This window comes from Atractosteus spatula, chromosome 1 (assembly GCF_055471065.1).
Source record: "Atractosteus spatula isolate fAtrSpa1 chromosome 1, fAtrSpa1.hap1, whole genome shotgun sequence".
NCBI classification, from domain to species: Eukaryota; Metazoa; Chordata; class Actinopteri; order Semionotiformes; family Lepisosteidae; genus Atractosteus; species Atractosteus spatula.
Genome location: NC_142706.1, coordinates 62,854,990 through 62,880,916, shown reverse-complemented (window position 1 = coordinate 62,880,916; position 25,927 = coordinate 62,854,990). Strand labels below are relative to the sequence as shown.

General features: G+C 47.2%; 1 protein-coding gene and 1 non-coding gene across 9 annotated transcripts in view; one reads left to right on the top strand and one right to left on the bottom strand.

Annotated features, from left to right (window-relative positions):
- The window catches only part of hdac7a (histone deacetylase 7a), a 99,367-nt gene that overhangs the window by 15,667 nt on the left and 57,773 nt on the right, over positions 1–25,927 (top strand). For 4 of the 8 annotated variants that reach the window (XM_088915336.1, XM_088915327.1, XM_088915311.1 and 1 more), the window contains exons 1-2: positions 14,217–14,928; positions 15,368–15,436. The exons of 1 other annotated variant lie outside the window; for it this stretch is intronic. In XM_088915336.1, the coding sequence (XP_088771462.1) occupies positions 14,904–14,928; positions 15,368–15,436 (94 nt within the window). In that variant the 5' untranslated portion in view covers positions 14,217–14,903. Of the gene's footprint in view, positions 1–7,961; positions 8,007–14,216; positions 14,929–15,367; positions 15,437–25,927 lie in introns of those variants that run through there. 3 more of the 8 variants (XM_088915319.1, XM_088915345.1, XM_088915353.1) reach the window with 3 other exon arrangements.
- trnar-ucu (transfer RNA arginine (anticodon UCU)) lies at positions 13,493–13,585 on the bottom strand. The gene is made up of 2 exons: positions 13,549–13,585; positions 13,493–13,528 (listed from the first exon to the last, which is right to left on the bottom strand). It is a non-coding gene; the product is annotated as a tRNA-Arg (tRNA).

Below are 25,927 nucleotides of genomic sequence, written 5' to 3'. Positions count from 1 at the left end.
TTGAGGAGAACCCCAGATCGACTCACAGTTCTTAAGCACAGTTTTGTCCAGCGCCGGCTTGTGGAAGGCACTGTTTCAGCTCTCTGCCTGATCGAAATCTGTTCTGCCAGAGGCTGGAGAGGAGACCCCCTCTCTGGGTTTTCAAACCGAACCGGTGAAGAGAAGTGTCATGTTGGGATATTCCAATACGATCGCCTCCTTCACTCATACAGTACCATAAATGCTTTTCTTTGGTCTGTGTGCTTTTGATACTTGCAAACAGATGTTAATCATGAATCAATAAAGGAATCTGCATTTGTTGGTTTCTTATATTGACCCATCCCTCATTGTCCCTGTTGGAATATTGCTGTAGCGCCTGGTATGAACTGGAAGGTCCTCCTGGTTTTGGCAGCAGGTGAGAGGGGAGGGTGTCAGCTAACCCATGAGATTGCGAAAAAGGCCAGGGGTTGAGTACAGAGAGCTTGCTGGAGGGGGATTCTGGTCAGATGCTCCTTTGATGCGGGAGATCATCACGGAAACTGTGCTGCGAGCTGCGCGTCTGTGTTTTCTGTCGCGAGCGAGTGCAAGCGTGCCGTCACCGTCACTCCGAGAGCCGTGTCAGCCTGTACACGTGCCTGCCTGTGCTCTGCCCGTCCCAGCCCCTCTCATGCTGGACTGTCCCTATCGGCCCATACCCGACAACCGGCCCCGAGCAGAGCTGATGTGCAGCAGGAAGAGAGGTAAACCACATGTGCTACTCTTCTGAACGCGTCTTAATCTGGGGAACTCGCGACTCTCGGGCTGACTGCAGGGTTTTTGGGTCCTTTGATTACAACTGATTTATGTAATTGTGCGACTCCATGTTTCGTTTTTACACTCAGTGCCTCCTGTGTGCAATAATGTAGACTCATTGCGCTCTTCATTGCATGTGATGGGACTTCCGTGACTTGGCTGCCACAGATTTCTTTATGAAATGACTACTATGTTTTCTCTTTCTAAAACACTCCAAGAGACCATAGGGTATGGTATGTAATTCACCATACAGTCCATAGATACTGTCTATTAGATAGCTGTCCGTTTCTACCATCACTCGGTTGGCATCATCTAAATTTAAAACCGTACTCCAGTCCCAGATCTAGATCTTGAAAGCACGACTCGAACACTCAGGGTCTGGGACTGGTTCTGGAAAGAGCCCATGCTGTTCACCCCTATGCTACCAGCTACTGAGGTTTCCCCACAGAACAAAAATAAAAGAAGAAAAAAGATCAAAAAGCTTTCTGTGGAATCTCTCATGCTTTAAACTGGAGGTTTTCCTGTTTTCGCCCCCACTGTGTACCTCTAAAACATCAAATATGGTCTTAAATCTCCCCTAACTTAGCCATCTACCCACGTAGCTCAATAGCATCAGTGGCTACATTTTAGTCCTCTCATTCTATGAGACTGCTAGAATGGGTCTCAGAGGCATACAGTAGCATCCCTGTAGAGGACTACATTCTCTATGTTAATTAGAAATTAAAATCCGGCACAAATGAGCAAAACCCCATACTTCTCTTGACTTGCTTTTGCAGAGAAGCGCAGTCTTCCTTGGTTAACTGTACACAGAAAACGAAAGCATTGTTCTCAGCCCGCAGGTCGACGGGCCAGGGGCTGTGCTAACCCGTCCAAGGCTGTCAGCAGTTGTTGTATTTGAAATGCTTTTTCTGAACATGCAGTTAAAATTGATAACCGTTCTGTTTTTAAACAGAAACCCGGAATGGTTAATGCCAGCCAGTGGTATAACCACTCTGTGATTATATTCATTGGCTTTGTTTCCCCCAGTATCGGGCTTCAGAAGTGCAAAACCTGAAGGGAAATTTAACATAAGCAGATTCGGGACTGAGAAAAGCAGAGGCAGTCACACAAGGCGCTGTGGGTGTAAGGAACAAACTACCAAGCACTGATTCACTGGGATCCTTCACGAACACAGCTTGGGGAGATTCTTGGATCTAGAAACTGTTAGTGACAGAGTGAAGCGTGGCGGACCAGACAGCTCCCTGTTGTTTAGTCAAGTGTCTTCAGGTCCTGTTTCTTTCTGCTGCTCCTCAGAAGGATGAGAAGGCTGTGTAAGTACTGTTCAACAACCTTCTAGTTCCTTTTAATTGTCTACAATGACTGGGTGTTTAAAGGGGAATTGGGTTACGTGCTGTAAGTAAAAGGGAATCAAAAATGTTTTTTCCCCCCCTCATCATTTACCATAAATGGTTGGGAGATTTTTTTTATTTAATTGTGCACGATCTGTAGAATCAATTAATTATTATAGCTCCTTGGGATAAACCTGGAGTGTAGACGGCTTGCTTTGAAATGCTTCTTACAGTGCATTATCTCCTGAAAGCTTGGATCACACACTGAATATGTTTGTCAAAATGCTGTTAGGACTGTAAGATGATTGTGAAGAGAATTATTCACAGGCGGTGTTGACAGGAGGTTTGTGCTTTTGTATTTCCTGTTTGTCCCATGCCTCATTAGGTAGTTTTGCTGCTCTTTCAAATTTATTTTCCGCAGTCATTAACTGTTCCAGTAGAAAAACCTCTTCGAGACCATAAGGGCGCATTAGTCACGCCCAACTCGAGAACATCATCAGTATAATTCCATGTGTCAGTTCCCTTCCAGAAGTCTTCTTACCTTGTCTGGACAAATTATCACAAAATCACATTTAATCCATATTATATATATCATATATACAGTACTGTATATATATATACTGTAAATATGCAAAGTAACTGATCAGAATGCATTTTCACATAATAAATAAATATAAAATAAACCTTTAAAGTAGTTTGCAGTATTCATTAAGAGTGAGAGAAAGAAGTGAAGGGATCTTACTCTGGTTCTTATTATAATTATTCTGTTTTCCAGGGAAAATTAGATGTCCATCTCAGTTTCTAAACTATGTCCCAATGAGATGACTTTTTTAAAGATCATTCCTATTCATTTTTTAAAACAATTGAAGTTCTTTAGACGCTTTTTGGCTTCCAGTTGATTCCAGATGGTGTACAGTGACAACTCGATAATTAAGAGCAGATTTGTTCACAGAACATAAAGAATATCCACCATTTCCCTGCTCCTCCCACATCAGAAAAGCTGGAGAGAAATTCTACAACAAACTAATAGTTTGAATTTTTGGAGCTCATACAACATACCGCATAACCTAAAACACAGTGTTGTAAAATCTAAACATAAGGGTGACATATACAAAATCTAAAACAAATTTAGTAAAGAACATATTTAGAGACAGAAATATCTTTTGCACCAAGAGCACGCTTACTCATTTTGATATCTGCAATACACATGTGAAAGTACATGTAATTCTAAACCTTAAAATCTTTATTTAAGAAAGTAAAATCCTGTTGAAATTAATCCTTTTAAACAGTGCCTATTCCACTGCATTGAAAACAAGGGTATTAAATGCTCATTGTATTGGGTTTTTATTTTGATTTATTTAGAAAGATCCTCTGGTCAAAATCCAAACTTGGCACTTATTAGGGAATTTAATCTTTTCAGCTAAATACACACTTTTAGGTCCCCCACCTAAAATCATTCCGATAAATTGTAACATAATGCTCCTCAGAACAAATTATCTGTCCAGTTGTCTTTTCCATTGCACGCCTTGATACAGACAATTTTCACATGTGAGATGACAGTCAAGGTGACACTTTAATAACCAGAGAACCTCTATATTCAGCCCAGTCAGCACACAGGAGTGTTCTGCTCTCTGCAGGTAATCAAAAAGCAGGTTGAACTTTTTAAGAGTTGGCACAGTGCCACTAAAAAGGAGCTTGGCTTTTTAAAATGAAGGTTATTTCCAGTTACAAGCTATTGTCATTACAAGTGAAACAGGTACGGAAATTCAAACTTTCTCTGAACATTCAGCTACAGTACATCTTTAATCCTGACTCCTGTGAAGTCGTCCTGACTTTTCATGTGTTTTCAAATCAAACCTTTTGCTAGACTCTGTAGATTTGCAGTCAGTGTACTGATGAAAGCTCCCTTTGAGCAGTCAGCAGCTAGGAAATTCTGTTGTGCTGGGAGAGCGTTACTTTTCTGATTAAACTAGCAGAGATCTGCATTTTTGGTGTAGTAAAGTTCCATAAAGGTCAAACCAAGGTCTGGAAGCTTTGCACAGATAAGTGCAGATCTAAGCTAATACATTTAACTGCAGTGTGTCTTGAGACAGTTGGGGAAAGTCTGCAGAATTGCCTTTCACCAAAAAAGAAATGGGGAGAACATGTGTGTTTCAGCTCTAAGACTGGGAGAATCCCTCATCTCCCAGAGCAGGCGAAACTGAGTGGAAGTGCGTGCAGTGCTGCTGGGGCACTGCGCGTGTTACTGGGGTCTCCGCTCAGCACCACACCCTGTCAGAGCCATCAGGCATCTGCTGTTTCCCTCTCGGCTCTCCATCCTGCCATCCCGGCACGGCTCCAGCATTCCCCGCATTCCAGCTCACTTCCTTTGGGAGAATTCCTGGAGGCTGGCAGGGAACTCGGGCTTCTCCGTGCCAGATGGATACTCCATTTCTCCCCCTCCCCTCTCACTCTCTTCCTCCCTTTCTCCCTCTTTTGCATTCTCCCCCCCCCCTCCTCTCTTCGTCTCTCCCTCCCTCCTCCTGTTCTTTTCCACTTCATTTTTCTCTCTCTGCTGCCTGTGTCCATCTTTCGCACCACCTTCCTCTGGGTGCTACACCTCCCTGGCTTTCTAGTCCTCCGCTGTGTCTCGCCCTGCGCACATGCACTTCTGCTGTCCCTGCTGTGCCTCTGTCCTCTCTCTCCGGCCCGGTCATTCATCCCCGTCTCTTTCTCCCTGCTGGTTTACCTCTGTCTGCCTCCATTCTCTGGTTCACCCTCGACCTCGCCGCCCGCCTCTCCTCCCTACTTCCCACACAGAACCCCACTTTCACACCGGTCCAATCCCGTTTTTTCAGAAAAGTGAGCTGAGAGGACGAGGATTAAGAATTAGCCGGCCTGTATTCACGAAACAAGGCAGCATTGTGAGTGGTTCAGTGGTCAGAACAGACGTTCCTGATCGAATCCCTCTGGCCCATGAGCCTGCTGTGATTTTCTGCCATTGTCCTCCCTTCTCTTTTTCCACTGCAGAATAAAATTAAGTAGCTTAAGTAACAGGTACTTAACATTTGCCATATCTTTTTCATTTATTAAGGAACTTGTGTTTGAAGCTATCACAGGGGCATTTTCTCTCTTCATATCCTGTTTGAGCAACAAAGAAGTTCTAATGTTTTATATATATATAAAGTATTCATCTGAAGTTTGTGAACCTACTTGTTCCTGTACTACCTCTTTTGATATTATTTCCTCTGCTGTTGTGCGTGTCATCTGTTAACCTCGGAATTGTTTTTTTGCTGCGCCTGGGCTCGAATGTGTAACTTCTCAAACAGTTATGAAGACGGGAGGCAGGGAATCAGGACACCATGGTGGGTTTCTCTGAAGCTCACTTCAGAGAAGGACAGGGCAACCAAGCCTAGAACACACTGGAACAGCACTTGAATGCTTCAGCGTCCTTTCAGCCAACCTGCCACAGGATAGGAGGATAGGAAGCTCAATAGGAAGCTCATAGCTACACAGGCAGGTTGGTAGGTACATGAATGGGTAGTTACTATATATAGTTAAATGATAGATTGATTTAGAAAGTTCAAATATGTTTAGATGATAGACACAAATGTAAGCAAAACAAGGACAAAGAACTATTCAGAACCAACTTTAAATCTGGTCAGATGAACAGGGAGAAGCAGAGAAGTCCTGTCTTAAGTGACTAAAGGATAGCACGCATCTCTTTATAGTCCACAGAATTCAACGAGTAGTGGCTGTCTGAGAGGTGCACTGCCTGATCTCAGCACAGGTGATCCACTGGTGCCTGGAGGGTGACAAGGGAGGGCGGACTGCTCTCACTGGTATTGATGAAGGACCTAGTGTAGAAATCAGGCAGACAAATGGAAACAATTGAGAAATAATATCATTTTTTAAAAACAACGTCTATTTTGTTTATTGCACGGGTCTCAGAGCTCAGTGAATCTTTACCTGCTCCTGGTATCTGGGGTTGACACCAGGGCGGTGCCCAGCTCTGAATCCGCCCAGCGTTGACTTGTTTTCACTTGCTGCCAGTTGCATTTGCTTAAGTGACTAGTGGGATTTTTCAAGAGCTGGTTGTGGCCGAATTGTTTGGATCGGGCACAAACGGCAAGGATAACCAAACCACGGCTAATCACGGCCTCACATTTAGCTGTCTTTCTTTTTTCTGTTGGCCTCGTTTCTGTGCCACCACCACAGGTCATTCTGGGGTTACAGCCCAAGCAAAGAAATTATTTTTAAGGGAAGAGACAGAATAACTAATTCATCATAACAGCCACACCTCTTCTGTAACGGTTTTTAGTGGCAGTTATCAGAACACTTCTAAAGGTGTGACTGTTATTGCATTGTTTTGAAGATCATGCTCCTCTGCTATGGTTCTGACTCCTACTGACTACAGGTTGTGCATGTAATAATACGGACTTTTCTTCATTAGCGCTATTGGAAAAAAAAAACCCAAAGCATTGTAAAATAATATTATGTGCACACAACACAGAAGTAAAAAGAAAAATCACACAGAAAATAAACGGAAGTGTTAAAGCAGAATTATTTATGAAAAGTTATAGTAAAAAACTAGGTCTTTAAATAAACTTGAAGGATGTCCAGTGTCTCAGGCTCTATATATACAGCAGACAGAAAGCTCTGTTGTCCACTGTGTGTAGCCTGGTTTTCGACCTGAGACAGTAGATTTCAAATTAAGCCCCTGAAACCCTGCCTCTGATTGCTAATGCAAAGATGGTCGAGAATCTGACTGCAATGTTGATTGTCCTCACTGCTGGGATAGAGCGGTCCAGTTCTGTCTTGTTGACATGTGTGACCTACTACTACTACCACCACCACCACTACTACTACAGTAGTTCCTTACATTTCTATAGGGCTTTTCTGGACACTCCACTCAAAGCACTTTACAGGTAATGGGGACTCCCCTCCACCACCCCCAGTGTGCAGCCCCACCTGGATGATGCTACAGCAGCCATAGTGCTCCAGTACACTCACCACACACCAGCTCTCAGTGGGGAGGAAAACAGAGTGATGAAGCCAGTTCACAAATGGGGATTATTAGGGGGCCATGACTGGTAAAGGCCAGTGGGAAATTGGGCCAGGACACCCATACTCAAGCACATGTGGGAATGGTGCTGGAAAGTTTCATGATCAGTCACTTAGCACTGTTGTGCCTCTTTTAGACCTTCATATCGGCAATGCAAACAATGTCAGTTATGCCTGACAAGACAGACATTCACGTTTTTAAAGTAATTGCAGAAACGCATACGGTATGCTGCTCTGGGTGGTATAATGACAATAGTAGCAGTAGCATTTGCTGTTATTGATTTGATAAAGTAGGACCTCTTGGAGTCTCATGGTCTGTGTCAAAAAGGCAGTTCTCCAGTTCAGTCATCTGGCTTTCACCCCAACATCCAAGACAACCCCTGAGCAAAGCAGGCTCTTGATCTTCTTCATTTGTGCTGTGACTGTTTCCAAATGACAAAGCAACAGTCGAGTTGAGTCACCTTCTACCTGGCTAGTTGGCTGTTTGTGATTGAAGACTGACCAGTGGAGTGCCTATTCTTTCCCCTTTTCCTGCCCTCCTCGGTGTTTGTTTGCGCAGACATGGTCGCCCCCCACACCCCCCCCCGGCCCAGCACGCCCACGGCGACAGACAGATGTGTACAGCTGTGCCGTGTGGCAGTTGCTCAGCCGGCCCAGGGCCAGCAAGGAGAAGGTGCGCGAGCCTGCTCTCTCCGTGTCACACACACACCGCTCAGCTCTAAATAACGCACAGAGGAAGCCGCAGAAGTGAATAGGAAGTTTCAAGGTACCGGAACCTGAGCAAAAATAGTTAGCACGTACCCAAAGAAGCGAATGTTATGCTTTCCTTCCCTCGGCACAGACTGTGCTGGCCTCAGACGACATGTAAGCATTGTTTGTTGTTTTTCCTGAATTCTCTTATCTTCCGCACTATCTTGTGACTCGGGGGCAGCGGGTTTTTCAGACGCGGTGGTGTGTCTCGGGCGAGCTGCAGCCTCGAACCGGTGTCTTCTGTCGCCGGGTGAAATTGACGGTTGGCTCGTTGCGGCCCTGGGCTGTGTGCCTGGCGGTTTGGCCAGTGTTGGCGTCGCAGGCTCCCTCTGCGCCCGTGTGGCAGGGAAGGAAGCAGAGGGCAGTGATTTACCAGCGGGCTGTTCCTGCATGTGGCCGTGCTGCTCAGCTGCAGCGGTGCTGGGAGACGCCAGCTTCTTTGGCCTTGCTTCCTGTGCAGTTGTCGTCCATTCCCATGCAGTCTTGTCCGTTAACAAGTGCACTCTGTAATTTGAGCAGCACAAGAATAGTACAGCTGCATAAACTTGTTTTTATCTGCATTCGGGCCAGTTAATAGTATTGTGTGTAGTCAGCTTTCCGAGATAATGCTGCCTGCTCAAAGGATCGGGCCAGACACGCTGGCCAGACAGGACCTGGGTCTTTTATGGCAAACGATTCAGTTCGTGGGGCAGTGAGAATGAAAATCCTCATTTTGGAGTTGACATTTTTTGGAAAATGTGACTGCAAGAAAGCACGATGTTCCTACACTTGTGCAAAGTTAGGGTGGCAAAAGTGGAAAGCTCTGCTTCCTCACAGTTCCAGGGTCCTGGGTTCGATTCCAGGCTGGAGTGCCTGTTTGTGTGGAGTCTGTATGTTCGCAAGGAGCTCCAGTTCTGCCCCACTTACTAAGGGCAGGGAAGGTTAGAGTTATTGCAATTATTAATACTGAATTATGTGAGATCTCTCCTCTGCCATGATTTCACTGTGGTTTAAATGGGCAACGCTAGTGCAGTGTCCCTGTAGAGACAGCTAACGGGCTTAAAAAAGGCACATTATCAAAACCGCGAAGCCTAAATGCTTTTTTTAAACTCGCGTCCTCCTGTACCTTCCCCTGGGGGGACAGCATTCCGCAGCCGAACATTGATACAGGCTCGTCCAATCAGGCTAGCACGTGGAGATGGCCAGGAGGCGCGTATGTTAGCCCCGGAGAGTCACATGTACACTTCACTGGCTCCATCCCTACAAACCCAGCCAAGAGAAGGGCTGAGTGAAACAATGTATGCCTTCATCTGCTTTCCCTCGCTAAAACCCCTCTGTTTTCCCCCAGGGCTCTGGGCGAATGTCTGTCACTGTGTGTAGAGGAGATCCTGTGTTTTTCCCCTTTTTCATATCGATTTCATTGTGCTGTTTCTTTTGGTCAGTCATGTCCATAATAAGACCGTTACCCTAGGGGCACATTGTAGGACTCAGAAAACAAGTGTCTGTGACAAATACTAATCAATATCGTCAGGGTAGGCTGAGCAGGCTACTGTATGTCTATCTTAATAGCGAAATGTGGGTCAGAGTTGGAATCTACTGTATAAGGAAATTAATTAAGGATGCAGAGGAGGAGACACGTCTTTACACAGAGAGTTGTGGGTGGATGGAACTCCCCATGAACTGACAAGGCTACACAGGGCAGCACAGTCCTTACCGCTTCAGCAACTGGCAATTCCAAATTGGCCGAGTTGAAAAAGAAAACGGCAAAAGACAAAGTGAGCTCAAAAAAGCAGGTGTTTTGCAGTGTTTCATGACTGAAATCTGCTGGAGGCTGATTAGTGCTGAAGTGCTACCTGCTCACTTTTCCATTCCCTCCCCATTTAGTTTCTGGGCCCTCTCTGTACCCCATCTCTGCACAGGGGCAAGCTTTCCAGAGAAAGTTCTTGCTTCGCTTCAGACAGGTGGCACAAGGGAAACAGAAAGTCTCACACTGCCCGAGAAACAAGATATTTACAGACACAAAATCAGAAAAGCAGTGAACAGAAACACTTAGGTCCTCTGGGTCATTTTTGTGTCTTATTATAAACTACAAATAAACTTGCTGAAGTTAGAAACATAAAATAGAAATGTCAGAAGTCAATATAAAAGTGTTACTTCCTGCCTGTGGGTAGCACAGCATGACCTACTATACAATATGCATTTCTACCGGGCTCTTCTGTAAACAGCACTTCAGACGGGTCTGAATTTCCTTTCCCAGTAAGCTTTGTTTCTTTCCCGTGGTTGAAAACGCTGTGAAGCAGACGCCAAGGCAGTGCAGCAGACTGACGTGGACTTCGGGTCTACCTCCTCTCTCTGAGAGACAAGGGCCAGCATACACCTGCGTGGGAGGCTTTGCTGAAACGGCTGACCGCATCCTGCGCTGAGCGCCGTTTCATTAATTAACGGGAATTTGAATCTTCATATTTTCACATCAGCTCTCCCTGTCCCCCATGCCGCTGTAAATGTGGTATTTAAGGGTGGACAGTGAACCTTCTCTCACATGGACATTTTGTACTGAATGAAGCTGCAGGGCTCTCTCTATGTGCCAGACTCGGAGTCAGGTTGTTCCAGTTCCTTTAAGATTTGGGCTGGCTACCTGAATGCATTGAAAGTGGGTTACCTTAGGACAGTTAAATGTTCCTGCTTGGTAGCTAAAAATCCAAATATTAGATAACCCTAATGCATTATTACCCCCTATTTCGTTCTCGGTATTAATATTACAGTCATTTGTAGTATTGCTGGTAGTTGTAATACCAGCTGTCACATGTGGCCCAGTCTGTAATGTTATGAATGGGCTTGTACTGGCCGCGCAATGGGCTGGTAGACTAATAAGTCAGCAGAGGGCTCTGCCTCCGACACAGAAGATTAATCCTACTGGTTACTTCAAGCCTTGCGTGCAGAAAATCCGATTAAAGTGAAAGAAGTGGAGGGGAGACACTTGCGTTTTCAACTGATAACTCGCTTCCGAACTGCATCCCCTCACAACGCAGATCATTACAAAATGAACAGGACAAGCTGTCCCCTAGGGGAGCCGAATGAAAAAAAGAATAAATGTGAATTCCAGCAGGTATAGCTCATTGGCCTGGGCTTCTGTCGATGTGTGTGTTCTTTCTCCAGTGCTTGGGACCGGGCTGGTCTTCACTTGACGCTTGATCGGCTTTTGACCTCAGTCCTGAGCCGTCATTCTGCGTTTCATCACTCAGACGCAGAGCCCCTTGATCACTCGAGTGTTCAGGCAGGGGCATAGGTGCTAATGGCAGTTGTCGAGGACCACACGGGATCTGTTTTGCGTTGCTTGGAAGAGGCGTGTGTTTAAATTGCTGAGCCCCACAGGGGCTAGCCGGTGAAGGTATTTGCATGAAAGTCCCGTTCGCACGTTTTGCTTACAGTAATATGGAAAAGCTAACATGCACTTGTTTCTGTTGTCGTTTTTTTTGAAGTCACACCTTTGCTGTTTCCTCTGCTCCTGGTGAGTTTTTGCAAGCCTGGGGGCCCCGTGTTCCTCTCGCCGTTCCAGGCCAGCGGACCGAGCTCTGTCCACTGGCGGGCCCGGCGTCCTTCTGCTCCTTTTGCATTTTCTCTCGGATGATTCACGCTGCCTTTGTGTTTCTCGTGCCCCCAGTTTTCTCTGCTCCTTCTCTCGGTGTGGTCTTGCTATTTTCAGCTTGCTCCGGATGTGATTCAGACTCGGGGATTGTGTAATCAGCAGAGTAACCACAGAGCTCGCTCTGAGAGCGCCGGCTCTCCTGTCACACACTGAAACCTTGAAAGAAACACCACAGTCTCTACAGGTTTCGATATTTGTCCTCCTCAAGTATGTGGGTCTGTAATGGGGACATTTTCGCAGAATGGAAAAACGCATAGCGTGTCTAGGTAAGCGAAAGGCAAGCTGTTGTATTCTGGATCCGAAGGTCTTTAAAAATCCACTCACGCAGGACTCTTGTCTGCCCCTTTTCACTCTGGCGTGTTCAGCGGAGACCGATTCGATTCGGCTGTGTTGTCACTGTCGGCTATTGTGCTTCCTGTTCGAGGTGAAACCTAGACAAACCGTTCCACAGACAAGTCAGAGCAACAGGAATTCCCAGCTCACAGGCTGCACAGGGCCTTGGAATGGAAAATAAACCGAGAGGTGATTTGCGTGTGATGTCACTGTGTTAGGAAAGTGACCGAGATCAGTGCTCAGTGTGTGCTGCTGTTTCCCAGAAGGACAGGCAGTGTGGTTCGTGAGAACCACAACCTTTACAGCCACTGCACTGCTGACATCGGGCAGCCGGACAGGACTTTTTATATTCACTGTATCTCAGGAAGGAAATCCTAATCATTTTGAGCTCTGTATAAAGTGTAGATCAAATCTAAAGCATTTGGAATTCTTCTTACATGGTCGAAGGCGGTGGCTGACAATGGGACCTGGCAATCAGCATTCTAGTTCTGGCCTCAGGTGTCTTGTCTGTGTGGGGTTTGCATGTTCTACACGGTTGCGTGTTTGTATGGATTTGTTCAGGATAAAGTGGTCTCCTCCCAATTCCCAGAGACTGTTTTTGCTTACAGGCTATACTGTATTGTCCCTTTTTCTGTGGTCCTGCTTTATGGTTGCCTCTAGCTTTATACTGTAAGTTTAATATTTCTATTTAATTAGAGCTGTGCTACTCCTTTTACCTTTACGTGCTTCACTGAACACATGACCCATCAATACAGATGTGCTGCAGTATCATCTGTTCCTTTTCTGTCCCTCATGAATTGAGGGCTCTTGTCTTCCATGAACCTGAAGGTGTACAATAATATACACTATGTTGTAGTCAATGAGCTTCTTCAGCTACTCTGACCATTTGTGTGTGTGCCTGTTTTTTAATTGTTGCTACTTTTATCATGTACAGTATTCTAGACACCACAGCAAAGAAACAGCATGCATTTTTCTTGACTTTCTGCGTCTAATGCTTCATCTAATTTTCTACCTGTTACAAAGTTCTGGAATGTGAAGTTGTGAATTGAACAATCCCTCAGAGCACAATTTCCTTTGCGTTTCTTCAAACTAGGGGTGGCACGGCAGTGCAGTGGTTAGAGTTGCTGTCTTGTAGCCCTGGGGCCCTGGGTTCAATTCCTGGGGTGATGTCTGTGTGGAGTCTGTATGTTCTTCCCATGTTCATGTGGGATTCCTCCTGGTGCTCCGGTTTCCTCCCACAGTCCGAAGACATGCTGGTACTGTAGGTTACATACTGGAAAAATGAACCCTGAAGTGGGTTGGGCTCCGGCTCCCCTGCAACCCTGTACTGGATGAAGTGGTTAGAAAATGTAATGTGTTTAATGTTTCTTTATTAGCCCTATACGATTTCTTGCATTAGGAATTCATCTTTTCGCAGACCCCAACTTGCTCTCCATGAGACACACAGACAGTGGGAGAAGCTTGGGGTCAGAGCACAGGGTCAGCCATTGTACGGCGCCCCTGGAGCAGTTTGGGGTTAAGGGCCTTGCTCAGGGGCCCAACGGAGTAGGATTCCTCTGCAGGCTGCGGGATTTGAACCGGCAACCTTCCAGGCGCAGGCGCAGATCCTCAGCCACAGAGCCACCACTCCGCCCCAAAAATGCGACTCTGGTGGGACTCGAACCCACAACCTTTGAATCACCTCTCATAGTGCTTGACTAGAAGTCCCATGCGCTATCCATTGCGCCACAGAGCCGGCTAAAGGGTGTATGGAGGGATTTCTTCCCACTTGGAATTTTGTTGGACTTTTTTCCCTTCACAATGTAGTAATCCTGGCATGGGGGGAAAGGGTTTTATGAGTGGCGCAGTACTCAGGCCCTGGAGGGACTGACGAGAGCGTCATTCGTCCTCAGACCTGCATTTCCTGCGGGGATGGTTCCGAAGCCCATCGGCCTCTGGGAGACGCAGGAACCTGGCTCTGCACTTTTGGCAGCCGTGGTAGAACAGGTCGCTCAGATGGTTATTTTCTTTAATTGCTTCGCTGCCGCTCAGAGCTTATTCGGGGAAAAGAACGAGCCCATCGCTTGTGCCCGCACTCGTTGCTCGCTCGTTTTATCCTTTTATTTCAGCAGGTGGAGCCACGAGGCCAAATTCACACTTCAAAAAAAAAAGAAAGAAAGAAACGAGAGTAACTCGAAAAAAAGTTTGCAATGTCTGATTGGCTGCGTGCTTCGCCAATGGTCTTCACCGCCGTGGAAACAATGCAGGTTTTCTGTTTGAAAGAAGTCGTGTGATGTCACGGCTATTTTTGGTGGTATCCGCCTTGTTTTCTATTTCTGTCTCTCTCCGGGGCTGGCCTAACTCTAAGCCGCGATACCTCTCTCTCTCTCTAGCGTTATTAGCGATTCTCGTTTGTCAGTTCTTGGTATTGTTGCCTGGACGTTTGCAGAGAGGATTAGTGTGGATGCAATGAGAAGCGATCTCTCTGGTTTCTTGGGGGGGATGGGGAGTAAGCGCAGGTGAATTCCGAGCACGCAAGACAGTGCCAGTGGGAAACTAGAACAACCTGTTGCACTTTTTTTTGTGTGTGATAACTCATTCATAGAAGATATTCGGCACAGCAAAAGCGAGAGCTGATTTATCTGGGTACTAAAGAGGAGTCTGTTGCGGCTTTCCTCCCCAGTTTCCTGCACTAAAAGAAGCGAAGAGTTTTGTCCGGACTTGGGACTTCCAGAGGCGCTCGTGCCCGCGCGCACGCTTTCCTGTGCGGAGGCTCGAGCAGCTCGCGCAGCTCGCGCTCCGAGCCTGCCTGCCTCCCAATGATCCCCCAGACCCGGCTCGCGAAGAGAGGAGACGCGGCTCGGAGAATGAGCCGTTGTTGAATAGCGCACCCGGCGCGTCTACACTCGGGGAGGCGAGGGGGCTGCTTAGCTGCGCCGTGGCCGTCTGTCACGCCAGAAGTTTTCTTGAATGTCTTGAAGGCGGATGTTGGACGACCACAGTTTCTTAAAAAATGAGCGGAGCTGCCCTTGTGATGCGAGAGTAAAGACGTTCGGAGCTCTGCGCGTTTACATATGCCGCTGTTTGGAATAAAAACAGGTTTGTTGGGTTTTTTTTTCTAAAAAAAAACAAACAAGTTTTGGTTTTTTTTTGCCGGCTTCGTTTATCCTTATTCAGTCGTATTCTTCGTGGCTTGAAAGTTCCTTGACGCTTTACATTTCCCCCCGCCCCCTCCTGCGTCGCTCTTGCAGTTCAGATAAACTCGACCTCCACTTCGCTCACAGCTGTCACGACGCGTTCCCGGGCTGTTGTGATCGCCCCCGAGACCGAGAGAGACGCTTCTTTAGGAAATACGGCTCATCGCTGCAGTTTGTGCAGAACCCTCTTCTGTATTGACGCGGAACACCACCCGCCCGACAGCGAAAGCACACGCACCCCCGCCACACCTGGTGACCCCAGGGGCGCGCCCCCCCCCCCATGCCGGGACTACTCCAGATGCTGAACACCATTTACGAATCGCATCCTGTTTTCTCCGCAGATGGAATTACAGCACAGGGGCAGACTCTAAGACCAGACCAGCAGGAGAGCGATTCGCTAGGAGCTACGGGTAGGGCACCTTTCTTTCAATTCGCTTCACCCCGTCACCAAACTCCATCCTCATCTTCATCGTCCGTCCCCCCCAGAGATGTGTCAGTGAGACACAGAGTGACCCTAAATCAGCGCAAACAACGCGATTTACCCTCTCAAGCGCACATTCATTCCTACAAGTCCAATCCGTAGTCCGCATCTGTGGTTCTTCTCAAAGATGAACACCTTGTGGTGATTGATGTCAGTCGCTTTTTTGATCGGTGCTTCCGTTTATTTGGCGCTCGCCCGGTGAAGCAAAGCAAAAGCAGGTGTCCAGGAGAGACCGACTGAAACATTCCAAGACGTGTCTGTTTTATATTTTGTTGTGCAAAAGTGATAACAGCTACAGCTGTCCACAAGTCCCTTTTTGCTGCTATGTTCACTCCGCAGTCGTGGGTTGAAACCACTGCAGAAAACTTTTTTTAAAAAAAATCTGTGAATTTATCCGTGTACCCTTGTGTTAGAAGGCAGATGGATTAAAGGTCGAGTTATTCCTCAGGAAAGAAGCTTCTTAAAACTGCTGTATCTCCTAATAAGCAAAAAAAAAACAATCGAATATACCTTTTGTTCTCATGTAGCAGAGAGACCAGAGTTTAGCCTTTATTGCCTTTTTCCAAGTCTTTCTATCCCTAATGCAGTCATTTTACACATGTGTTTCTGTAGGTCACCCTGGGTATAAGAGCTTTTGCTGTGCTAAGAAATACGAACAATTAATAATAGATCCATCCCTTATCTAGTGCCCTATCAATGACACAGCCACAGCCCGGGAGGAACAAAAGCTGATGTTTTTGGAACTCCACAGTGACAAAGACGGCAGTTTCATTTAAGTGATTTTGTAGCACAGTGGCACAGTGTTCAGTACTGCTGGGTTCCTGCGTTCATCTCCTGGGGTGCTGTCTGTGTTCCCATGGGTTTCCTCCAGGTGCTCCATTTGTCCCCCACAGGCCGTAGGCGTGCGGGCACGTTAATGGGCTTCATTGGAGCGAGTGTGTGTGCCCTGCGATGGCCGGCGGGCGTCCCGACCAGGGTGTATCCTGCCTTGTGCCCGTTGCTGGCAGGGATAGGCTCCGGCTGCGCTGTGATCCCGGATTGGAAGAAGTGGTTAGACGGTGGATGAATCTGTAGGTTCTGCTTCAGCTGTGGTTAGATTTCAGCAAGACAGAGGCTTTCACAGTGGGTATTATTAGTTTATACAATGGTAATATCAGCCTGTTGTTACCTTAGGAAAACCTCAGAACAATGGCCGTTCAGTTCAGGGTTTAAAATTTCCCCTTTTGCGGTGAGTTGAAGTGATATCGTCAATAATCGCCTCAGTTTAAACAAGTGAGGAAGTACAGCAGGCCTTCAGGGAAATACACTTTGAGCATCATTGCAGCGGTCTCTGCAGTCATCTGTTCTGGGAAAGAGCCCAGCCTTGCAACGGAGATTTGAAATTGTTTTCGCTGTCCCTGGCATCTCATTCTCTTGACCCGTTTCCATACGGAGTGAAGATTGTCCGTTACCTTTTGGATTTTGCAGTCCAGACCGCAGGCCTCTTTACAATCTGAGCTCACTGTTTAAACAGCCGCAGTCTGCACCAGGTGTGGGGAATTGCTCAATGACCTGATTGTTTTTTTTTTGCTAATTTAATTACCAAGAAGGAGTCATCAAGGCTATGTGGCATGTCGTTGGAGCAATGCACCGTATGAGTTAATTCAGACACTGCCAGAGTAGTTTCTCAGAATTTGCATGGATCATATCGCAAGCTACGCCACTGTAATTCCTGAGGGATACTCGGCTTTAAAGCCTCCATGCACCGAGCTTGTTTTTTCTCAGTCTAACTCAAACCGCTGCTCAGATTAGCTGTTGGAGCTCCCTAGATTCATATACAAGTTTGCTTCTATTTTCGGGGGATTCTAATCATTCTCAAGAGGGCGGTTTGGGTAAGAATGTGGTGCATTTGCAGAAACTAACTGAGCAACATTATCTGAGTTGTAAAAAGTAATGAGCAGGGTCCCCCTGTGACATACTGTAGCAGGGGGTCTGAGGTGGAGAATTTCTTTTTTTTTTTAAGGGGCCTGATGTCTTCTGAGTTCTTTTAACAAGGGAAATGGATCCCTTCATACAGGGGACCACTTGTTTAATGAAGCAGAATTTCTCTTTTAACAAGGCGAAAAGGCGCCCATCCTCGTTGCCTCTCAGTTTGAGCTCCGCTGTCGTGTCCACCCTTCTCCACAGGCAGGGACAAAATCCTCACTGTTCAAAAATCTGCAGTTAAATGGGTAATTTGTTTTGAAGAGCGCCGGGTTCTCTGATGTGTGGGGCGGCCGTTTCTGGGGAACGGCAGGACATCGGATAGCCAGGGCTCGGATGTCTCCGCAGGGATCCAGTATCCCCGGAGAGCCGCGTCTCTATTCACCTCCCAGCGCGGCTCCAATGTCGCCTTTCTACAGCCCTGGTAATTTCCCACACACTTTGTAAACGGATTCCTCCATGTCTGAAAGGCTTTGGCAGGCTCCGGACAGAAATGTGCTCCAATCCAGAGCAGCCCTTGTGAACGCTGATGAGCTGGCCTTCAGCGCCCGGGTGAATCCGAGCTCGCCGAGGGCCAGGCGGAGCTGAGGCTGCTGGCTCTCCTTGCTGGTGCGGGCTTGAACTACGCCCCTGCCTCTGGCTGCCCGGCCTCCTGCTGGTCATCCCTGTGACCTGTCTGGGTCTGTCACGGTGCACGGCGCTGGTTGGGTGACTGCCAGCGTCTCTGCCAATTCCTGTTCTTGAACATGGAATAGGAAAGGGAGTCCTCTGTTTCGCAAGGCCTGAATTACAGGTGTTTCTTGTTGTCCTCGCATGAGCCACTCACAGAGTGAGTGAGCCTTACAGTAAAACAGGGGACCCTTCTAACTCCTGGAGAGCTGTAGCGTCTTTTGAGATTTGCTTCAGCTCTTGGTAACTTAATTGCACCCATTAGCGATTTGAGACTCTCGCCGTCTTGAAAAGCCGATTGAAGACCATGTGTCCAGGTGAACAGATTTGACCGTTCAACACTTGGAAAATCAGATTTTGCCAATGGACCTGGTTAGAAGCCAAGAGCAGAGGATGTGTTTTTTTTGTGTTATTTTTGGAAAGGAAATGACCACGGTGCCTTCCGCCCTGATGGGGAAAAAAGAAAGCGCTTCCCATTTGAGCGGGTCTCCTCCTGGGTCCTGTGTCGGATTGGGCCCTGATCGTCGGCAAAGGTCTTGATTTGCTCAGGCTCCAGGCTCCGCCGTTTGGTACTGCAGGTTCAGTTATGCGGGTCCTCGTCTGCGTGCGTGTCGAAATCCCGCAGCCTTGCGTCTTTTTTCCAGGGAAAAAAAGAAGGATGAACTTGTTGGCTTCGAGGGGCCGTTTGCAGGTTTCTCACACCAGGGCTGTCTTCTCTCCTTTCTCTGCCCAACTCGTGTTCCCGGAACATGGAGAAGAGAAAAAAATCCCCCAAAACATACCGGGAAAAGTAAAGATGAGAACAAAAAGCACAACAATGGGGAGATTGTGTTTTTTTTAGCGCTGTGAAGATCACATTTCCTGTTCCTTGTTTGTGCTCTGGGTAGCTGGCTCCGCCGGCCCTGGTGATAGCATTTACAGTGAAACCCGACACAGCAAGCAGAAGTTAACTCTCGGTTACCGGTGGGCTCTGTCACTGACACCACACCAAATGTCAGCCCCCGACTAATTGAGGCGGCGCAGGTTCTCGCAGGAGAGGCTGGAGCAGCAAGCAACAGCTAGTGCAATGTGTAAGCACCGTAAGAGCAGCACTAAATGTCGCCCATGCGATATTATACATTAGAAAGCAAGTTTGCCACAGCTCATGGGCAGTGGTGGCAAGAAAGAAGGAGAAATGACATCTTTAATAAAAGGTGGTTTGCTATCAGGTATATGAATGCTTGCTGGGATCAGTGCAGCGAGAAACTCCATTAAATTCCATGGAATGCGTGTTTACAAAACCAACGGCACAATTGGGACTTCATCAGTTTCTGATTGTGTGAGTAGCCCTGCCCTGACATCTGGGAAAGATCGTGTTTTATTGCCAGTGTTGTTAGATGATCTACACAGGAGACAAGAGGGATGACGTTGGTGAGATTACAGGACCTGCTGTTTCGGCAGAGGCAGGCTAAAAGCCGAGACACCGTTGTCAAAGCTGCCTTGTGAAAGAGGCTGCTTTAGGAGTAGCCCGTGTTTCTATGTGAATTTCGAGTGCCTGTAGTGCGCTTCCCCGCTGTCCAGTTCCAGATCTTGTGTGAGCTTCTGACCACGTACTTGGCAGGCTTGTCACTCAGGTCAGTGAAGGCTTTCAGTACCAGTAGTAAACGAGCTGGGGCAGAGTGGCAGTGTTACTATGGAGCCCAGGATCAGGTAGCCTGTTGCTGTAAAAGTCCGCTCTTTAAAACGAAAACCTATACGGTTCGTCACTGTTGCATAGCTGCTGGGAGATTCTACTGTTACTCTTGTATCGGTGATGCTGTCTTTCGTGTGGTGTGGTCTTTCGTGAGTTTCCCAATTTAAAAAGCTGTGTCGAACTGGTATATTGACTTCCTGTAATTTGTTTGTAATCGGGTAGTTGCTTTTTTTCCCAGGCTGTCTGTCCATCTTCTCTCATTGGTTACTCAAATGACATTCAGAAACAGTGCCGTTTTCAGCCTGGCAAAAAGAGAAGACGGATAACAGATCATAAGAAAAGATACCAAAAAACCCCAAAACACCATGTACGGAGCCAATGAACACGGTTTATTCCGTGCCAAAAGGAGAAAGAAAAGAAGCGCAACGTTTTGGCTGTGGGGCCTTCTTCAGGTGTAAAACAACCGAAGGAGCCTCTCGTGGTCCACCTGTCGATGCCGAGATTGAGCTGGGAGTGGGAGCACTGTGACAGCCGCCGACGGCCTCGTCGGGCGTCTCCGCAGGCCCCCCCACAAGCCTCTGGACCCGACCCGCCCACAGTGTTACAGGTGGGCCACTTTGCCCCTGTGAGCGCCTCGTGTCTTCCACGCCAACGCGGCGGAGGAGCACGGAGCTCTGTGCGAGAGAGCCCGCGTTTAAAAACATGCCTTTTTCCAGTTTAAGCCGTGCGTGGACTCATGTAGCGGCCTGACTCTGTGGCGTGGGTTTGCTGTTGAGGCCCCTGGTCGCACTGCTTGTCCAGGATGTCCACAGAGGCCTGCGAGCAGAGCCAGAGCTCTTGACTGTGTGGGCATTTCCCTCAGCTCTGGACACAGTTTACAGGAACTCCGCTCTCCAGGAATGGGGAACTGGCCCCTCTTTCCAGTGCCTGACTCACACTCTTTTCTAACTCGTTTTTAATTTTGCTCTCCCCGCTTGCCTCCAGCAGAGCAAGGGCAACAGCAGAAGGAGGTTTTAGAGGAAGTTCTGTGCGCTGAGCAAAACGAAGTGGACACACGCTTTTAAGCTTTCATGACTTTGCACCTGGTAGGGTTTGCCTAGGTTTGTCTCTAAAGATAAGCTTTAATCCTTGGGAAAGCCGGTGTCGTATACAGTATGTGTAAAATTCAGTGTTTGAACAAAATGAAAATAAAATGTATCTATGGCTGTTACAGGGCTAAAGCAAGCATGAGTGCAAAGGAGTTTTCTTGGAACCTCCTCAGAATTAAAGGTTACATCCTTGTTATACCCTATAGTTTTTACACAAGGTCTTTCCCTGATAAGGATGCAGTCACACATATTGAAGATATTGTCTGGGTGCAGGGCTGTGTCAGTGCGTGTTGGCTGCAAGGGAGCAAGTAAAGGTTAATTCCAAGCTGAGAAGGAGAAGAAATGTGACATTCCAGATGTTGAGTCTTCTTCAAGAAGGCTCAGCTGAAACTGAGTATTTCTCCTTCATACCTGCAGAAGGCTCAACAAGCTGAAACGTTGTGTTTCTTCTTTGTAATTTTCAGAATGGGATTAGCCTTTGCTTGCTCCTTTGCAGACTCTGGAGAGGAAATGCATAACCCCACACTTGTGTGCCTTTCAGCATGGCTAATGCGCTTGGCACTGACAGGAACTGTGATGCCAGCCCCCTGGGTGAGGTCATGGAGCTGGAGCATATGTAGGGTGTGATCTGCAGTCTGCCCCGACTCTTTCAGGACAGAACCAGAGGCGTGTTTCAGTGGTGTCTGGTTGAATCGGTCAAGTCACCTCTCGGCACCTTCGAGAAGGTCTGTGCGTGCTGCTGGGTGACCGTGGGCATGGTGCTTGACCTGCCCTGATCACTCAGCGTTATCTGGGAGCCCTTATTGTTGGTTTAGATAAGGATACACTCACTTGACACGTCAAGTACCTATCAGCAGCATTAAACTGGAATGTCTGAACAGGGTCTAGGAGGGCACTCCAATGCGAAACTTGGAAACAGGTCATGCAAAGGTGTGCGAGCAACATCAGAAATAAACCTAGATTGGTTACATAACTGATTACCATCTATGTAAATAATACAAAAGACTGGAAGCGGATCCAGATACACCAGGAATTTTCTTTTTTTGTGTGTGTTGACAAAAACAGAAACTCGAGGTTTTTCACACGTCAGCCCCAAACCCCTTCGTGGTCCCTCTCTCAGGAGACAGAGGGCGGCTCTGAGGCTTCACCTTGCCAGTCTGTACCTGAGTTCACATTGGCGCTCTCATCAAACAGCTCCAAGCAGCTGAACTTACAAGGGACGGCAGACAGCTGATCTGGGGTCATCGCATTGGTGGAAGGGAGAGCTTTCTGCCATAGCGCCATTATTCTTATAATGAGTAGCGCGTTGCATCGGTTGGTTTGTGTGTTAGCTGTCGCACAAGGGTGCTGGTGGCCCTTTGAGCTCATTTACACAAACGTGGGGACACAGCACTGAAGGGGTCACTCTGCGGAAGTCCGTTTCTTCTTCGGTCCCGTCTCATGCTTGTCGCGATTGGGAAAGCAAATGAAGCTCGTTCACTTATTCCAACGACTGTGTTGTAAAGATAGTGTGCTGTGTACCACTGGAGATCGGTCCTATACACGTGAGACCATGACAGAGTGTTCCAGGGACTTATTTCCGTTGCATGTGGCCAACACTTGTGCCATTGTGGTCTTGCATGAATCCTCTTTCGGTCACAAGATATCTAGTGCCTGCTGGCGTTTACTCGCACTGTCCATGAGAACATTTCCCATGGTTGTCACGATACAACTGGCCAGCTCACTTTCAAAGCACCCTAAACAATACTGTTTTGAAAATCAAATTTGCCAGTAACAGAATCTTTTTTTTTTTCCAGTTGGTAAAATGACCTCTGTGTAACAGAAATGATTTGAGTTTCAGAGTTGGTAAACAAACACTGTCATAATGCTCTGTAAGTCTGTGACACGAGGTACAGTGCCACGTGTTCTTCAGTGCACTTTTCTGAGTACCTAGGAGGAATTTCTACATCACTGTCCTTCCCATTTTACTGCCTGGAGCTGATTCTGTAACGTGTAGTGCACAGGATGTGAGCTACGTAGTTTGACATTTTAAAAAATTAAGATTTTGGGGTCTGTTTCACCATCATGGAGTTAATGTAAGGTTGGGTATTATTGATCAAGATTGTTAAAGGTGGTTTATCTTCTCCTGCTCTTACAGCTCTGGTCTAAGAGGAGGAAGATTTATAAAAATAAAAATAATTAAAATATTTGTAGGAAGCTTTGTTGCTGTGTCTTGGAATTCTTTCATGCTGCGGTCTTGCCAAGCTCTGCTTCTTACAGGAGCAGGCTGGTCGAACAGTCTGTCTGCTACTGTAGATGGTGCCGCATTCTTTTTGGTACAAGTGACAACTATTCCTAAGCTGGATTAGAGGGTCTTTGACACAGAATATTTTCAACAAGGGCACAGAGGATAAAGGTCTGCAGAGATGCAACTTTTGCATCTGAAAAGCAGGGGCATCTGAAATTTTCAGGGTTCAGTCAACCAAACAGAAAAATGACTTGTAAAATGTGCTGTACGTTTTTTTTGCCAAGAAGCAGAGTACGTCCGTGAATGGACTTTGTTAAAAATGAATCAAAAAGTGAATCGCCTTGGTAACAAGGCCGGGTCAAAGTGAATTGAAAAGATAGAAAATTCGCTATGTCTCCCAAAAAGGGGGTGGCAACATTTGGAACGCCTTCCTGAAAGAATTTCAAATACGTCTCGTTTCTTCTAATTTTTTAAATGCTCTTTTCAAGAGGCACTGAAATAAATAGATACTTTATTGGTCCCGTGAGGGAAATAGCAGAATGTGTCTCACGTAAAATGGGAATGTGGTGCCTTTGCTTGGAGTCCTGCTGAGATATGATGCACACCAACCAATTCTTTCTTTATCTAAAAATCTCTGTCCAGTTGGCATAGTTATGTCTCTGAAACCTTCCCTTGTGGCACTAATCAGTGTTTTTACAGTTCCTTTATTTCTGCAAGTCCCCTTTAAACAGGTATAAATAATGCCATAGACATGGCATGTACTGTAAATAGACACCTATTGAGCCTTTGATCTAAGGATTTGGGAAGATGTGGTTTCAACCTGATTTCTTCCTGGGTAATATAGGGTCAAGTATGCCATCAATGATGCCTACCTTTTTTCCACTTGATGTAATTCCTTTCTTGGAATGGGAGGAGTGGTTAAACTGTTTACAGATGTCAGGGTGAATGGATCGAGTCCAAGTCCCAGCAATAATAGATCATTGTGTGCCATGCTCATGAGACGTCAGCGTTCAGGATCAGGCAAGTGACTTTGGGGCAAATTTTCTGCATTTTTCAAGAGACCGTAGATTTATGATAGCAGTGTGACGCTGGCTGGGTAATGTGTGCCCGGGTAGGCAGGTCATGTCTGGTAGTCTACGGGTGGAGCGGGTGAGCCTGTGCTCGTAGCAGTAGCACGGTTTTCTGCTAGTGCAGGTGACCTTTGACCCGAGGTTAAGTAGCTGCTGCCCTGTGGTTTTCCCTCTTGGCGCGGGAACAGGAGCTGGGATTGTGGCAGTCAAGCCCAGCACCTGTGTGGGCCTGCCTCTGCATCCAGATGCACTGCCTACATAGCTCTGGGGGTCTTAGGGGGTCAAATACATTCCCTGAAGGAAATAGAAGTGGCCACGATTTTCGGAGGCGGGGCTTTGCATTATCCTGTACAGCCTATTGTCCCGGGAAATGGCGGCAAGTGATTTATTGGATGCGATCAGTTAGCTGCTGGCAATCGAGTAAACCCCGGCTGGCCGAATGGCCCCCTCTCGTTTATAACCTTTATGTTCCTGTTTAAACTGCTTCACAAAAGTAGCACCACCTCCTACCGCCACCCGCAAAGCTGAAGACTTTTTAAACACACTTCCCCTGTAGTTTCCACTTGTGTCCTCTACTTCATGTTTCGCTGTTGATTCGGAAGAAGCTGACTGTTTTTTTTTTAATTTTGACTGTTTTTTTTTTTTAGTTTACGTGCCTGGCAGGGAGTTTACACTGAGCAGTCATACAGTATCAAAGCAGACATGAAGGTGAAGAGAGAAAGGCTTCTACATTTTGAGAGCTAGTGGAGGGGTGCCAACAGCTCGGGGGGTCTCCAATGGGCTCTGCACCCCAGTTAGCCACCCTTCACGCTGCAAAATCCAGGTTTCGCCCCACCCACCCCCGCTGCCAGGCAGCGCTTGTTTGAAGTGGGGACCCTGTGCGGCGAGGCGCTGGAATCTGCTCTGCGCAGGCGAGGTGTGTCAGAGCACCTCCAGGGCTCCGCGGGCTCTGATTACAGGCCACGGTAGCGCACTCTACCTCCTGGATCGGCCAGCCCCTCATACCTTTCTTTTTTGGGAGTTAATAATTAATTCTATAAATGGAGAAGGCTCAGGGGGTAAACAAGGCAGGGGAGGCGGGGGGTTGGGGGGCTGGGGAATGTGGATCTGACTCCGAAAGCCCCGTGACCCAGCCAGAACCTCTGAACCCCTTAGCACTGCTTAACAAGGGGGAGTAAGACTCCATTAACAAGGCAGAATTCCAGAAATCCAGGTTTTTAAAGTCCTGTGCCAGGTGCGTCTGTTTCAGATCCTTTGCTGACAATTTGATTGTAGTTAAACAGTACCTTAGGCTCCTCATTCCACAAGTTGAGGAAAAACGGCCTAATTCTGTGTTCCAGCAGACCTGATTTTTGAATATCCTGTGATTCCAGCAATTTAATTGAAATAAACATGCTGTCTCACTTGATTGTGTTGATACCCCTCCACCTCGGTACCACATGGTACCTTTCACCACGGGTCAGCGATATCGTCTTGTTGACGTGTTGCGTGTTTCCTGCTAGATCTTCACCTTCAGCAGGCTGGTTTTCTGAGCCTGACGTACGGGACAGTACTTCTTTTTCTGCCAGACGAAATAACTGGACTGTTGTTCTAGAGAAGGTGATCAGACAGGCCCCTGGATCCGGCTGTATGCAGTGACTATGACAGGAGTGTTTGGAGGGGTGTTTTTCTTTTCGACTTCATGGCACAGGGCTGACCCGGGCAGATACGGACTTCTGGGGCTGTGGGGCTG